This window comes from Belonocnema kinseyi, chromosome 1 (assembly GCF_010883055.1).
Source record: "Belonocnema kinseyi isolate 2016_QV_RU_SX_M_011 chromosome 1, B_treatae_v1, whole genome shotgun sequence".
NCBI lineage: Eukaryota > Metazoa > Arthropoda > Insecta > Hymenoptera > Cynipidae > Belonocnema > Belonocnema kinseyi.
In genome coordinates this window covers 95,713,258-95,731,095 of record NC_046657.1, presented here as the reverse complement: position 1 = coordinate 95,731,095, position 17,838 = coordinate 95,713,258, and the positions used below count along the sequence as shown (strand labels likewise).

At 36.3% G+C, this 17,838-nt stretch overlaps 1 protein-coding gene across 1 annotated transcript in view; it reads right to left on the bottom strand.

The window, feature by feature from the left end:
* Window positions 1-14,827: 14,827 nt before the first annotated feature.
* The window catches only part of LOC117173300 (putative inorganic phosphate cotransporter), a 48,431-nt gene continuing 45,420 nt past the window's right edge, over window positions 14,828-17,838 (bottom strand). The window contains exons 6-7 of the mRNA XM_033361788.1: window positions 15,532-15,912; window positions 14,828-15,247 (exon numbers count right to left, since the gene is read on the bottom strand). Coding sequence (XP_033217679.1) covers window positions 15,062-15,247; window positions 15,532-15,912 — 567 coding nt within the window. The 3' untranslated portion in view covers window positions 14,828-15,061. The remainder of the gene's footprint in view (window positions 15,248-15,531; window positions 15,913-17,838) is intronic.

The following is a 17,838-nucleotide window of genomic DNA, read 5'->3' as shown; positions in this document are numbered from 1 at the left end:
GAGAAGTATGCCAGGACAGGAAAGTATGGCGGCAAATAGTTAATAAAAAGAGTGTCAGTAGAGTGAATGACGCCTGAAACAAAGACCTTGGCTACTAATGGATCCAAGTGGGGAACCTTACATAACGACTTCGTGAGGTTCTTCGCTTGGGGTGATTGCTAGAGAGATTGATCCGAAACCTGGGTCGGAGCAGTGTTGCGGAACGAACGTGTTATTTACTTAAATAACACGAGAATTTTGGATCAATCTGAAAAATCTCTATCCCTTCCACACACTACTCCTTTCCCCTGCCGAGTGAGTCACGCCTACCAATTTGTTATCAATCACTTTTTCATAGGAATCCTGGTTTTGGTTCTAATCCTAAAAATTAAAATTAAAATAAAAAATTTGTGGAAAAACGAAAGAAGGCACAAAAACAAACTGATAGACGAAAGTTGGCCAAACAAAAAAGAGGTACGAATTTGTTATAATTTATTACATTCTCTTCATTTATGATCAAGAATGTATTGGAATTGTCCGAAATTTGATACCACAGCATTCCATTTTCGAACCAAATGACGCTTAATGTGAAAAAAAGTATGTAAGAGAAATTATAGCCTTTGAAAAATTCTACAAAAATTCTTTCAACGATTTTTCAATAAGACTTATCATTTTGTTTTTATTGATTGAAAGTAGTATGCAGAAAATCGAAAATTCCAATATTACGCGATCAGACTCCAGATTCGTAAAAAACTCAAAAAAGACTTGTAGGATATTTTGTGTTATATATAAAAAATAATATGAAAATAAAAATCCTATTTTCAGCATAAAAACGCGATTTAGCGAAAAATTTCTAAAAAAGGATTGTAGTTTTTGATTTATTTTAAAGTAGTTCAGAAAATATAAATTTACAAATATCTATTAAAAATCGAGGGAGTAGCGCGAGTGTCACGATGCAAAGAAGAAATGCAAAGCAGATTCAATACACGTGCGCCTAGGTACGCTCAAACTTGCAAGCCGCAAATTAATCAAAACACATCCGTTTTAATATCAATATTTATTATGAATTATAGTAATATAAATTTATTGAAATAACACATTTTTTAAGGTATCTGAGAATTAGAAAGTGCAAAATAAAGAACAAATATTAAATAACCATGAAAAATAAAACTTGTACATTATTTTTCAATGTCTAAATATGCAGTCACAGGTCGAGGTACAGAAATAAATATAATACATACATTTTGTATTGTAGAGTTGAACTTAATGTAGAAAAGTTCGTACATTAGACAAAATCTTTGGAAGGACGTGTCCTTTTTTTATTTCCGTCCTTCTGTCCTTTTTTGTCTGATGTCCTTCTTTTTCAAGATTTTCGCGATATTTGCATTTTTTATTGCGCGGACCTCAATTTTGTTCACAATTTCTACCAGTGTGGCCTCTGCTCGAGGGGAATAACGTTGCTTGTTGAAACTGCAGTGGGAGTACCATTGCAAGGTTATGTTTAATTAAATTTTTAAAGTTTTATTTTCACTTTCTTAGTCTAATAAATATTAATCTGTCGCCGTGAGTTTCATTTTCTATATTTATTATTCACAAGTTATAATCACAGGATAATATCTTTCAATTTTCAAATACAGCGCCAAATTGGGCTAGTGGCGGGAAATAATTTAATGGTGGAAGGTGGTGAGGAGTGGGAGGTCCTTCTTTTCCTACCCAGACATCTGGCTACCCTGGTGAAATGCAACGCGTCAGCTATAAACACTGTATGACGGGTTGCAGTCACCCGTTGGTTACAAGTTGCATAAAATCTTGAAGTTCTGATTTTTCAGAGTAATACATAATATAATGACATACTATAATAAAACGATAATAATAACATATAAAGATAAAGCCTCGGTGGCTCGAACGATGGCGTGTCAAACTTCGATGCAGGAGGACTGGGCTTGGATCCTTGAGCCGATTCCAATGGAAATTTTGTTATGTACACTGAAACAAATTTGGGGAAGCAGCTGTCTTCTTAGTAGCAACGCAGCGCCACCACGACGGTTGGTGCAGCGGACAGAGTACCAAATGTGCGAGCGAATTCTTTCCCGTATGTTGGGAACGCAGCAGCCCACAAAAGAGAATGAAATTGCCCGAAGCGTATAAACTATAATTGTATAACTCCGTACGAAACTCGGTGTGAGGATTCTATGCTCCCGCCTAAAGGGTACCAAAACCAATATTGGGTAATAATAAGGGTACCAGTATTGGTTACTGTACCAATACTGTTGGGACCACAGCGGTTCCAATGTGGCAAACACAGCGTGCCCAATATGAGAGAGGATGTGTAACAAGTTTCATGCGAGCAGCGTGCGACGCATTTGGTGTTCCAGCTCTACCACTTGGGCGAGCAGCTCGCCTAAAAAATTTTCAGTGTACTTCTACGGGGGGTTTATAGGTTCGGAATCTACCTTAAACTGTCGGTCCTCTCAGAATAGGCTGGTTACGTACTGAGGTAGAGGCCCCATGTCCAGGGGATCTTTGCTTTAAGAGTAATCCTGGCGGACCGAAGGAACCGAAAGGAGCCTCCACAATGTACCTTTTAAGACCCCACTGAGTCCCCCTTCGGTTCCTTCATAAAAAACCCAAAAGCACTGCAAGATCAACTTTCAAATTGTTGAATAATTCGGATTCTACATTGAAATTTGCATTAGAAACTCACGGAGTAATCGCGATAATTTTTCTTTCAGCGTTAAAAACTTTTAAAAATAATATACACTGTTAAAAATAATATTAAATATAATATACCCATGTTAATTAAAATTAATATATCAAGCATATAAAATCGCCAATAAGAGCGACTGTATTAAATTTCATATACATTCATGTTAATCAATCACAAGAAAAATCAGATAATTCCGTTTTTCACAAATTCAAAATAAGTTTAGCAGTAATTTTCGATTGTAAATAATAAAACATAATACCTTCTTCCTGTTAACCAGAAATAAAATGGGATTTTCAGTCAAAAAGTTTAATTAAGCAAATAAATATCAGACCTAACGAACTCGTCCTTTCATTTAGGACCTAAAAAAAGTGTGCCGAAGATGAATTTGATTCGTTCATTTTTTCGAGAGTTATCGTGTTTAAGGACGGCCGGCCGGACGGACAAACAGACAGACACTATCGTGAAAACCTGATTTTCGGATTCAGGGGGTCTCGAAACATGGAGATCCGTTGAAAAAGTATGATGTCAAATTTCCGATAATTCTAATACTTTCTCAATCATAAATGATGAGAATGTAAAAATACAAGCATTAATATTTTTTAAATTTTGAATATGCCTTAAGTATAATCTGATAAATTTAAATTATTTAATTTTGAAAGTTTTGAATTGAAAATTGAAATGCAGAATTCTAAATGTTTGTATTTGGGTATTATCAGATTTTGGAGGCCATTAATTTAAGCCTAATCAAGTTAGAAGGCTTACAGTTGTCAATTTTACGATATTAAACCCTTATATTAAAAACCAAACTGAATTTCAATGCCAAGGTGAACAATCCGTCGAGAGGGAAAAATGGGTTAAGCCAAATCTGCTGTTTGCGTGAAGAAACTCACTATCTTCGTTTTGACGTGAGTCTTCTTTACGTATACGCTGCAACGCGAAAATGACCCTTACGTCAACCTTTAGGGAGTAACTTTTTTCTCCAAGGCGGCAGAAATAATCACAGCTTATCACACTGAAAAAAATTATTTAATAACAAAATTTCGTCACTTATTTATTACATGAAAACATTTGTTTTTGTTTACAAGATTTAAGAAGTAAGAAAAAAATCTTGATTGGAATATATTGATTTTTGAAGAACAAGAAGCTTTAAGCAATAAAACGCTAGGCGTAAATAATTTTAATATATCTTCCTTTTTAATTTAATAAACTCAATATTAAAATGGAAGTTTTAATATTGTCAGAAATAAATATTCACTTTAACTTCAAGTACCTAGATGACAGTTTTGACTTGTCATGTTCATTGTAATTTTTGCATTATGTCTAATTGTCTACTGTGTTATGAATTGCAGTTAGAAGAAAGTTGTGAATAATACAATCGAGCGGAATTAAACTTCGGTTTTCAATCAAGATCTTTGAAAAGGAGTATACAACTTTTGAAAAAATAAGTCTGACAAAAAAGTGCCAGATCATGTATTTTTTGGTTCGATTCATAATTTTATTCAAATATGAAATTCCTTCCTAAATTCTTTTTAATTATGCAAGAAATAAAGATTGTTAATATCTTTATCAAATAAAAAAGTGGGGTTTTTTGCATGATTGTTGTTATCTTTCTTTAAAAACCTTCTTTTTAATGAGGTAATTAATTTATAATGCATAAGCCTTTAACATTTTATAAAAGAAACTGAAAGTTAATCCAATATTTAAATTATTAGAAAATAAATTTATTTACAAATGGAATTAAATATGCAAACAGTTAAACAAGTAAATGCAAACAAAAGCTTAATCGACCAGCTGGAAAGTATAGTTTTCTATACATGACCGGTGGAGAACATTTTAAAGTTTCAACTTATTTTTCTCAATAAATACAAAATAAAGAAATAAAGGAAATAGTTAAAGGAAACTAAATAAAAAACTAAGGAAACTTATATATTTCTTAAAAATAAAATAAAATAAAAACAGCGTCAAATTCTTTTAAAAAATATAGACTATTGAAGTACATAATAGTTCTGTGAATTTATAGCATTGGTTTATATTATTTTTCATGGTTGCGGTTTACAAAATGTAATTATCTCATGTATTAAAACAACAAAAAGACGAAAATAATGGCAATTTTTATGTCAAGTTTTAGTATTAAATGATAATAACAAAAAATTAGGCAAACTTTTTTTGTAAGATTGAGTTACTTCTTATTTCAATTTATAAAAAAAATTGTTCATATTTATAACATGGCCTTAGCTAAACTGTACATAGAAGCAAGCCGTAATTTCCTTTGATTTTCGAAAATGCTTCTTACACTTTACAGCTGTTAAAAAACTCATATACCACTTAATTCACTAATATTTGAAAAATACAACATTTCAGATGACATTTGTCTAGGTCTATAAGGAAATTTAGGAAAAAAATTTTTTTATAAATTTTTATAAGGAAATTTCTTTTCACAATTTTTATTTCTTCAACCAAAAAAAATTAGTAAGGACATATTGAACCACAATTCTGGTTGATTTAACCAGACAGCTTTTTTAGTTTATTTAAATTTAAATAAAACTTAACTGTATCTTCAAATTCACTTTTCGACTAACTTCCAAAAAAATTATAACTTAAATAAAAAATAAAGTTCTTAATTCAAATTTGTTATTACTATTTTATACTAACATCTTTGCTACATTTTAGGCATAATTTTGATTTGAAAAAAAAGTCTTTAGAGTTTTCAAATTCCTTCAAGACCTTTTCTACTCAATTAAAATTATTTTTCCATTCACTTATAAAGTAAAATTAGATTATTACCATTTTGGATTTCAAATGCACTATAATTTGGCGCGACCAAATATATAGCTGCCTGTCGCGCCTCTACAAACATGTGGCGGAACCAATCGATACATGTCGCGCATCTACAAGTATGTGGCCGAACTAAAAGCAATATATATATGCAGGACCACAAACTTGCCCGCCGCGGTAACTACCGGTATGTGGTGCAACTAATCTCATGCCGTATCTAGGACCTAATATCTTTGGATATCCCAATGAAAACGTCGAGCACATCATTCATGACTGTATGATATTTGCCTCGTAGGAATACACGCGCAGATATAACACTGTTGCTGTGCTCATTAACCAACAAATTGCCCTGAACATTGGTTTACTAGAGAGATCTTACTAATACAGGCCAGTTACAGTACTAGAAAACGAACACCATCTCCTTTACTGGGACAGGACTATTCTGACTGACCAGCTAGTACATTTACATTCGTAAATCGTTGAATTTATTTCTTTGCGCGATGCATTACGTAGGATGAACATCGTAATAGTAACATAGTAGTCGTAGTATCAACGTTACGTAGTTACGTAGTTACGTAGTCGTAACATCAATTCTTAAAATGAGCAAGCTTTTAGGGCTTCCGTTTCCTTTTACTATAAAAATACATTTTCTACGATATTGGAAAGAATTTTCGCTTTTTACTGTCCTTTTTCAGAATTACCCGTTTGGCTCTGCCCTACTCCCTTGCTTCCCCTTACTTCTTCCAATTTATTCATCCACATCACTCCCTATCCACTACCATCCAAGATCGATCTTACACACTCATCAACACTCAACTGTCCCTCTTCCTCTCCTGTACATCTCTCTGATACATGTGCCCATGACTCCATTTCGTATCCACATACTCCACATAAATTCTCTTCATCCATTCAATATCTGCATACTCTCACGCCTTCCCCCATTCTAAACCGTACAACCCTACTCTTTTTTTCTTCTTTTTTTATTTTTTGCAGATATTCTGGTTCCGTCAACCCTTTGACCATCATATACCATCTATTGTACCTCGAATCTATTATCTTTGTCCATCTCTCTTCTTCTTGTTTAACTAATAGCTCTAACTCTATGTCCTGACACTATAAAACCCCTTCTCGTATATTATAAACCCTTTTCATTTTTCTCCTTTCTTTCTACCACTTTGAATTTCCCAAATTGCCTCTCGCTTCATTGTTCCGAATTTCGCCTAAACATGCTTGTGCTATTCTGCTTCCCTCTCCCTTTTTTAGCTTCTCTTCAAACCTCCAGACTCTTTTAAATTTTCTAGTAACCATATTTTCTCTTCTTAACTCTTCTCTTAACATGTATCCTGGGCAACTCCAGCTAACCCCCATTACCCACCTAAAAAATCGCTCATGCATGCTCTCTACTTTCCTATGTTCCTTCCATCCCCAGATCTCCAAACCATAACACAATACCGCCCAAACCAACGCATCAAACAACCAGACCCTCATTCTCCAATCGTTCTTGAACCTTCTCTTTCCTATACCCCATACTTGGCCCATTACTTTACTCGCACACTCAGTTCTTTTCCTCACCTGCAGGTCGTTTCCCCCTTTTGCCTCAAACCAAAAAGCTAGGTAACAGAACTCCTCCACAATTACCACTTTTTGTCCGTTCATCTTCCAAACGTAATTTATTTTGCTCTTTCTATGTCTGAAGCACATCACCCTTGTCGTATCTACGTTCACCAACAGATCTTTTGCTCCCACATACTCTTCGAAGATTCTCATCATTAGGTTCATCTCCTTCTCATCATCTGCTAACAGAACTACATCGTCCGCGCATGCTAAAGAGTATAGTTTGCTATTGGCCAAAACCGTTCCTCCTTTCCGTTTCTCCTTTAGCTTCTCCTCTAAATCTGCCAGCAGGATATTAAATAGTAATGGACTCAACCGGCATCCTTGCCTTAGACCTCTGCCTGTTCAGAAAACCTGCCCTTTTTCTTTCCTATTTTCACCCTAATCCTAGTTTCAGTAAAAATCTCTTTTATCCTCTCCACCAACTTTTCCTCTACATCCCTCTCTTTCATTGCCTGCCATAGTACTTTTCTATTCACTTAGTCAAACGCTGCTTTGAAATCTACGAACAAAGCGACTAGTCTCCCTTTCTTTCTCCAGAAATTTCTGTTAACTAAATAGTTAAGTACGTAGATGTTTTCCATAGTTCCCATTCCTTTTCTAAATCCCGTCTGATTATGTGGGATACTCTCCAACCTATTTCTTAAGATTTCTGCATATATTTTATAGCCGACTGACATGAGAGTGATCCCTCTGTATTCCTCTGCTTTCTTTCCTTCCCCTTTCTTGACAAGCGGTACTACCAGTCCCGTCGTCCACTCTTCCGGCCAACCTTCCCCTTTCCATACCTTGTTGCAGATCTTCCACATCCATCCCTAATCCCTTCTCCTCCAAACTTCATCGCTTCGTTCTCCATCCCATCTTCTCCCGTCGCCTTGTTTCTTTTTAGCCTATTTATTTCCTCATCCACTTCTTCTCTTGTTATCTCATTCCCTTCCTCTATTTCTCCTTGGACTTTCCTACACACTTCCCCTTTGATATTATTTTGTCTCCCCTAATAAACCCTTGAAATAATCCGTCCTATCCTCCATTTCTATTTCGATGTTAACACTCCTCCTTTCCCCTCTATCCCTATTTATCACATCCCACACCCTACCTTCTTTGGTCGTTTTTTCTACTTCTGCTTTATATTCTTCCTTTCCCAATTGTCTTTTTCTTTCCAGCATTTTCTCATGTCCTTTTTTCCTCCTGTTATACTCCTCTTTCTCAATTTCCCCTTTTTCTCCATTTTCTTACACACTCCTTCATTCTCTCTTTACTCTCGCAGCATTCCTTGCCCCACCAGCCTCTCTTTCCCCCTACTCTTTCTTCATTAGTATCCAGCGCATCCTTTACCTTCTCAATCGACCCCTTCAACCTTTCGAATAACGAGTCTATTCTATCCTCTTTTTCATACCTAACCTTCTCCTTTTCCATCTTTTGTTTAAACTCTTTTAATTTATCTACCCCCCCCCCCCAGACTCCCATTTTCGTGTTTCTTTCGCACCCTTTTTCCTTTTTCCATCTGCCGTGCTTACTGATGCCTCTATTTAGTATAGCTATGACCGGGAAGTGCTCGGACCCTATCTCATTCCTTACCTTCATACTCCCTATCATATGCCGCTTTCTTTCTTCAGCCAAGATGTAGTCTATTACTGTTGCTCCTTTTCCTGTAAATGTCATCTCCCCTTTCTCATCTCCTTTCGTATTGCCATTACATATAAACCATCCCGTTTCTCCTATCATGTCTAGTAACTTCCTCCTCTCCCTGTCCGTCTCTCTATGCTTGGAGATCCTTACATATGCCTCCTTCTCTTCATCCCATAACCCTCCCCTTGTTCGCCAGTCTATGCATTTAAGTCCCCTCCTATTAAAACCAATTCTTCATTCTTTTCCTCTATCCACCTCCTTATTACTCTCCAACCTTCCTCTTCCCCTCTTCTTCTGTACACAGAAACCACCGCTATTTATACTTTCCCAATTATAATACTTCTTACCATTGTTCCATCCTTTTCGTCCATGTCCCCATTTTTCTCCCTTTTACTGCTAATTCTTTTTTCACCCCTGACACCTTGCCGAACATCCCTCTCCCTTTAATGTGTTCTTTTCTTGCTTCTTGTATTGTCCACAAATAACCTTTCGGTAACAGCTTTTTTATCCCCTTCCAGTCCTTCTCATCTGCCCAAGTTCCGCTTATCATAATCACATCCTACTTTTGTAACTCCTCCTAAAACCCTTTATTCTAGTTCGCAAACCTGACACATTCCAAAAAGCTATTTTCACTTTTCTCTCTTCCCTTCCCTCTTTTTTCCTCATCACTTTGTTTCCCCCTTGCCGTTTAGAAACCCCTCTGATTTATTTCTTCTCTCTTTTTTTTGTCTTCCTTCCCCCCACCTTTCTCAAGATTTTTTCCTTTTTTTCCTTAATTCTTCTAATTTTTCGTCCCAGCACCATTCCTCCCCATTTATCCATAACCTGTCTCTCCCTATCCACACCATATGGCCCTTTTTCCTCTCTGGTCAAGCCCTCTGCTCTATTTGCCATCTCTTTTTCCTCTCCCTCCGTGTCAGATCTTCTTCAATTCTTTCCCTTCTTCCTAAAAACAATTTTTTCCCTCCATAATTTTCTTTTTCTCTTCCTCGCTCGCTACTTTTACTAGGAACTTTCCTTCTTTTCCTTCCTTCGTCCCTCCTATTCTCTTGACTACTTCTAACCTTATCTGTACTATAATGTCTTGCAAAAGATTTTTTATTTCCACTATTACCGTTTCACTCTCCACTTTTAATCCCTTAATTACTAAGTTATTTTTCCTCTTTGCCCTTTCTTCCCCTTCTAATCTTCTTTCAATCACACTGAGTCTTTTCTTCAATCTTTCATTTTCACTTTCGACGTTCTTTTCATTCCCTTTTACTATTTCCTCGTGCTCTGTTTTTCCCCATATGCCCATTCCTAATTTCTAGGTTGCCTTCCCATTCTTCCAACTTCACTGCTGGTCGCGCTTGCCTTTTCTTACATTCGTCGAGACTTCTGTTCGAACCCGCGTTGCTTAGCTTGTTGAGGTGCTGTAAATTTGAGGGTCTTCCGCGTTGCTTGCTCGTACTTGAGTCCACTACCCTCCCCTCCCTGGTCGACTTCTCGACACTTTCATCAACGCTGCTGTCACTGCGATCAACGTCACCCTTCCCCCCACTGCGTATTCTTTCAGCAACGTCAGCTGTTGCTGCAACTACGGTTTTCTGCTCTATGTGACCGTCCAGTAACTGTTGCCCTCCGGCTCCAGTTTGTGGACTTCGCGTCGTCGGTATTCTACCTTTCACAAAGCTCCGTGACGTTTTCCGCCTTTGTCACCTACCTCTTACCCCCCTGAACAAGCAACTATTTTCCTACTCCTTACTTCACAAACTTCACACGCTCCAAATTTTCACTGCAAACTTCTCACTTTCACCCTTCACACATTTGCCTTCACTCAACCTTATTCCCTTTACCAAAGCCAAAAATACACCACTTGACAAAAAGAGTTCTTTCGCGATGGATACCGGAAACGGAAGCTTGCTACATTTAAGTGAAAGTTTGGTACCAGTTCTGTGATGCGTAAGCATACAAGATTTACTAGGTTATATACTTATGTTTCATATCACATATAATGTAACTTACCTCGTCTATTGCAGGATCACAACGATTAAATGTTTCGCGATTAACCAAATTCTTGAAATATTTTTTTATATAAATAATAATTGATCTATTTAAATCAAATATCACAATCCTTAATATGCAATGCAAACTGTGTCAATGTCAACGATGTAAATATAGGCAGCGGCCACTTCATCCGCGAGCCACATTAGCTCCATACCCGGAAACGGGAAGTATTGTAACCATGCCCATACGACAAAAATTTGCTCATTTTCGGTTACACTACTTTTGACTCCTTTTGTCTATTCTCAATGAGCTTTTAAACACAATCGTCCAGATGTTCTCTGGGTAGATGAACGTGCTCAACACGTGAGAATATTAGACAGAAGCAATCCACTTAATAATAACATTAGGCTCAGATATACAGAGATGTTCCAGAAATATTTGCAGCTAAAGCAGGAAATCCTGACTGTGTTGAGGGCGAAACAGGTCACCAATCACCATCCAACCGGCCTAGATCTTCTCTAGTGGGAACTTTTATGCGAGCTGCGTACAAATCTTGGAAGAACTTGGAGGCAGTATTGATGACCATGTGGAAATAACGTTTGTAGAAAAGATGGATCCCTATAAATGGACTCTCCAGCTTGAATGTTCTACCCCTATAGGGATCTTCAGCTATCATAACTTCTCCTGACGGAATGGTCTTTCAAAAAAACTTTGAAGTGAATTTCCCGGAAATAAGGACAGTAACTCAAGACGAACTGAAACAACGAAGGCATCAGATAATAGACGGGAACCTCTTCCCTACAATAGACATAAACCAAAGTAAGATCAGAGGTTAAAAATGCATTCCGCCAGCAAATCCAGGATTCGCAGGCCAAACAGAGGATCAAGCATATGCCCGAAATGAATGGACACGTGATCAGATGTCACTTGGAGGCAATGGCTCGGAGCAGACACGGCAGGGGCGAACAACGTCGTCTCTTCGTTGCTCTGCATCCCCGGCTGGTCCATAGAGTGACGAAAGTACTTTTTGCTGATCAATTAAGATCCATTAGGCGGCGTCACCTTATATCCAAGGTTGAACCAATTAGGATCGAAAAACAGGTGCAACAACAATAAGCCGAAAATGTAGCGCATCCCGAAGATTTGGTTGAAGAAGAGGTTCATGTACCCGTGACAGGAAACGCTATAGGCAAGCGGGGACCTGATCTGAGAAATGTAGCAGGACGACTGTCTTGTGGTCGACAGTCGTCAGGTTTGCAGCCGTCGGAGCCTGTCCGTGGTCCTGCTGAACTCATTGAAGAGCTCCAGGAGGAAAACTTGAGTCTTATGGTGTGATTCACTGGCACCATCTTAGAGTTCACAGATCAAAAACCATCAATGAGAATCGATCTGCCGAAATTTAGAGTCGACAAGGACCTTCTCCGCTTAGTCGGCGGCTTGATCACCGCGATACTGCCTCTGTTCTTGAAGCAGCATATGGGCTTGCTGCAGGTGCAAACTCTTGCATACCACGCTGCGGTCATGTGTACCAAAGTGTTAAGCATAAGAATCAGAAGCCAGGCTGCTGAAAACTATGTGCGAATAAACATATCAGATCCTCTATGTAAGTTTATACTTTAAGGTAACATTAGTAAAAAGACCACGTGGAGGAGATCCTACGCCCACATAACATTAGTTCCAGAACATCTACGAACCTCGAAGGGGTGATTTAGTATTTTAAACAGAGTTTCATGGTCCCGTCAGCGTGACTGCGATGGTTTAAGAGAACGGATCGCGAGAAGAAATGACAATAGGACATTTTTGACAGACGAAAAACGTTTCTATCGCGAACTTGCCGATGAAAGAAACAAGATTCAAAATTATTGCGAACCACCTAGGGCCGAAAAAATGGCCAGGTATTGGTCGAGCTTCTGAGGTACTCATACTTCAAGTCAACTGGACACGACATGACTGAACGACACGACATCTGAATCTACGATTACATCTGTAGAATTGGCTTGCAACCACCCTTAAAACTGTCAGCTTTTGATTTCCAGAACATCGGACATCTCAACGCTTTACAGCTAGCTGCTTAATGGCGAGGTAAGCAGCTGCACGAGCAACACGTCGAAATATTAGATCCAGATACAGAATTCTTTCCGGAGACAGAAGGATTTGCCGTAGCCATCCAGAACAGAGTAACCAAGGCGAGGAAAAACCAAAAACACATCCTCAGTATGGCGCCAGTTATATAGGCAGATGACGCCTTTGTGGGGATCCCAATGAGAACATCGAGCTGTACGATGCTTTTCTCGCAAGAACACACGCGAAAAAATAAAGATGTGTTATGGTTATTCACTAACAAATTACCTTGAACATTGATTTACTAGAGAGATTTAATCCTTACTACTAATACAGCTCAGTTTAAGTACTATACTAGAGAATGAACACCATCTCCTTTACTGGGACAGTACATCTGGATAGATAAACGTGCTCAATACATGAAAATCATAGACACAAGCATTCCCCTCAACAATAAAATTAGGCTCTGATACACTAAGAAGATATAGAAATATTCGGAACTGAAACAAGAGATCGTGAGCGTGTGGAAGGAAAACAAGATCACCTTCCACCCGGTCGTGATCTCCACTGGGAACTTTCATACGTGGTGCCTACAAATATTGAAAGAGCTGGGAGGTCGAAATTTGCTACATCTAATTCAGGAGGCAGTATTCTCAGAAAATGTGTTTCAACGTCCTGAATTTTCTGGGCGAAAACAGTGATAGCGGCTAAAATCGCCTTCGGTGGTTATCCCGCGTACACGGAAAATGAGTGTGATAATCACAATTTTAATTTTAGTCTTTGAATCTTTGTATATCTATGTACGTATGCGTGTTTGAAGTTTTATTTGTATCTTGTCGTTTAATGTAAATAAAACTAATATTTTTAATCATTGGCCTTAGTCGTTGGCATTGGTACTAGCATGTGTAAAAAAAGATAAATCCCTATAAATTGGCTCTCTAGTATGAGTTTTTAATCCCTATAAACGGACTCTCCATAATGAATGTTTGGATACCTATAAACGGACTCTTCAGGATGCATGTTGGAATCCTATAAACAGGCTCTGAACGATGAATGTTGGAACCCTATTAACGGGATTTCCAGTAAAAATGCTGGAACTCTATAAACAGGCTCGTCAGAATGAATGTTGGATATCTATAAGGCTCTCTAATGTGATTGTCGGATCCCTGTAGGTTAACTCTCCAGGGTGCAAACTCGCGAAATATGAAGAATACGCAGGCGGAAAATAGAGTTTCGAAACATCGACTGACACTAACGAATCCACTAATACATTACTAATATAATGGCTAATGGAAATATAATGGTAATTTTTCTAAAATACATGTAATATAATATTCGTTGTTTGATCGGTAAGGAAGTTTTGTTTCTTACTAACAAACAAGCAACTCACCATTACATTTTACAGGCGCAAATGTCATATACTATTTGTTGTTTTGCCCGTTAGAAAGTTTTTTTTCTTACTAACAAACAAGCAACTGAGTCGTTTTAAACCCCTCAAAGCCGAAGGGACTTTAAAAAAAAATCACAATCACCAAATGACAGTTTTATATGAGCAAGGTGCAACAGACGCCACAGGCCCCATGAAAGATACAAAAAATGATTGGATAACAAATTCTTACCTTAAAAATGTCTACAAATCTGTTGTTCTTCGTTTTTTTTGCAGGACGCGTAGTTTTCGTTTTAATCGTAAAAAATAAAAAAAATTAAATTTTGGGGTAAACAACACAAGATACGAACAAAAATAGATGAAAATTTCTGTTAATCATTGTCTGATAAGACGCGTAGTTTTAATCGTAAAAAATAAAATGAATATATTGAATTTTCGGAAAACAACACAAGATACGAACAAAAAATTAATCGACAAAAGTCGTTCGCTTAAAAAATACTAACAAAATGAGGTCTACATCTTATGATAATAATAAAAAATAAATTTTGAACTTTATTTTATATTTTCTGCATAAACAGTCCCGGAATGAGGTAAATGTATCATTAAAAAATATATTAAAGGTAAAACTTAATTATTGATAGAATTTTACATTTTTTATTATAAAAATGGTATTACATACTGAAAATTAATCATTATATATTAAAAATTGTATATACATTCAAAATATTTACATGAATCGATAGTTGATAACAACAACCTTCAACTACTCAAATAGCATACTAAATATTAATTGTACTATAAATATTATAGTGTACAACTAGATGAATTATTATCAATACTGTTAACAGATTGCATTGCTTCAATGCAAGTATACCTCACAACTTCGAGCCTCTATTCGTAAATTTTATAATTAGCAATTTATATTAAATATGCTTCTGACTTCCCATTTCATGATTGCCATGAAGTTTTCTCTCTTTTCTCGCCTTGACCTCTTTAGGATCATTCCACCATTGGATTTCGGCTTTACCAAAAATGATGAAAACTAAATTACCCACAAAATAAATGAAGGCAGAAATGTAGAAAACGATATGCCAAAGGTGTTGATCTTCCTAAAAACGTAAAACAAAAATTAAAAATTATATTTGTAAAAACAACCGGATTTGGCAAACTTTACAATGGCTGGCTGACAAGAAAATTATGGAACAACTATAGGATAACCAATCCCATTTCGAGTTTTACCCCTGTTCGAAATAAATTCCCCCGAAACCCACTCAAAAAGTGCCAAAACTGAATTTCTAGAAAACTATTATTTTAGTCTACTTAGTTTTTTAGTTTAGTTTAGATTTATTTAAATAAATTTTACTCAATGGTTTTGTTAACTTAATACCAGTACCTCATCATAAACGATTTCTCCTACTATTAGCGGGGCAAGTATGGCGACGACGGAAGCGATACAATTCGTGATGGACATCATTGTTCCGGCGTAATTTGGACTCAGGTCGATGTGGTTTATTTGAAAGCCACAGAGGGCTCCAGCGTTGAGTCCAACTGATATGACGAGAATCATAACAGGAAGAATTTGGTTTCCATTGTTTGTTGGCACAAAACAAAGTGAAAGAAGGGCCAACCCTGGGCCCCAGTGGGCAATTGTGTTGGAAACTTTCCTGGATGTTCCCCTACTCACGCCCTTTTGGAGGGCGAAATCTGAAAGCCAACTGACTGGGAAACTCAGAAGCCAATTAGCTAGGTATGGCAAGGCTGTAGTTGAACCGCTCTGAAAATTAATGTTTATGTTGAATCATTATCGTTCTGTACTTGGGTATAATGTATGGTACTATTAAATATCATATTCTACATATACATATACATATATACATATACATATCATATTCACATAACTACAAGTACCAGAAAATATACAAGGAATCTCCTAAAGTATATTCATAGTACTATAAAGTAATATAAATAATATATCAGAGTGCTATGCGTAGTATAAAGCACTTCAAGTGATATAAGTACTACGTCTGATATAGAATGGTATGTGTGCTATAAATTACTATGGATAGTATGAAGTACTGTGAAAACTATAAATGAATGTGAGTACTATAAAGTAATGCTATTACCATAAGTGCTGTTGATAATATAAACAATTTCATTTTAAATTACGTAAAACATTAGTTTTGGGTTAGTGAAGTTTACAGTGAAAATAATTTTCCAAATTTTTAAAAATAGAGAGAGGGATTTTCAGTTTTTATATCTTATTTTGTGTAAATGATAAACAATTATAAAAATGTAAATGATAAGAAATGAATTTTTGATTGTAATATTTCGTTCAAAGAATTTTTTTACATTCTTATCAGAGAAGGTATTAGAATTGTGTAAACTTGTACCCCTCCCCCCCCCCAACCCTGTTTTTGTCAAATGTCCACGTTTTGAGATCTTCTGAACCCGAAAAACATGTTTTCGCGAATGTGCGTATGCATGCATTCATGTATGTGGCTTTAGATTTTTAGTCAGCACAATAATTTCTAAAAGAAATGACCGATTTAATTAGCCTTATTTATACTCTTTCAATGAACTAAACTGAATGTCAATTTTGTTAGCCAGCCATTTTAGATACAAATTTCAAAAGTTGGAGCATTTTCAAAATTTTTGAGAGGATTTTAAAATTATATGTACTGTTATTCATAATATAAAATTATAAAAACGTGGATTTTTAAACAACCTACAAGATTGTGATAGAAACTTTTCGAATTTTTTCGAAACATCGAAAATTCAAATTTTGATCTCACAAAAAAATAATGAATCAAAAATTCCTTTTTGCTGTCAAACTATACAAGATACGAAAGACGATGAATTGACGAAAATCATGCAATCAAAAAAGATCTACAAATTTTCTATTAATTACTTTTTGGTAGGACGCGTAGTTTTTGTTTTACTCGTAAAAACAGCAACAAAAATAAAAATGAAAATTTTGGACAAATGACACAATCTACGAAAAAAAAATAAGACCAAATATTTTTGACTTATAAAAGAGATACAAATTTGTTGTTAATACTTTCTACCACTGCCTTCTACCACTACTATTTATGGATTTTACCATGAATTACTGCAAATAAATATTATTAGAAAATATTATTAATGGAATAATAAATATTTAAATAATAATGACAAGAAAAGGTTTTGGACACACGTTAGTCTAATGCGGAGCGAGGCACGCGATATGAGAATGTGTTCTTTGAATCTTCAGGGGCTTTCACAAAAGGTCTATGCACAAATGTCGGAGAAACATAAAGATCGAGCGCTAAGCGCGAGGTTAATACATTATCATGCGCGAAGCGCGAGATCCGACAGACGTGCGCCCGAAGCGTGCTCAAATGCGCAGAAGAAAATATGGTTGACTAGTACACAGAAAAAAAAGTCTTGATTCGAAACCAAAAGTGGGCTTGTTTCAAAGTATAAAATAAAGAAGACCAGCTCCGCTAAAAACTAGCATAGCTTGAAATCTTTAAAATGAACTATTTATAGAACTATGAGTTAGACCCAATGTAGTCTTGAAAGTAGTCGGTAGAGATAATATGGGCTAACATCAAGCCACTGTATGGTTTAGAAACTAGTTGTTAGCTAGACGGTAGGCTAACATCGGGCCACCTTATAAATTTAAAAGTAGCCTGTATTATAAATAAATGTAATTATATTA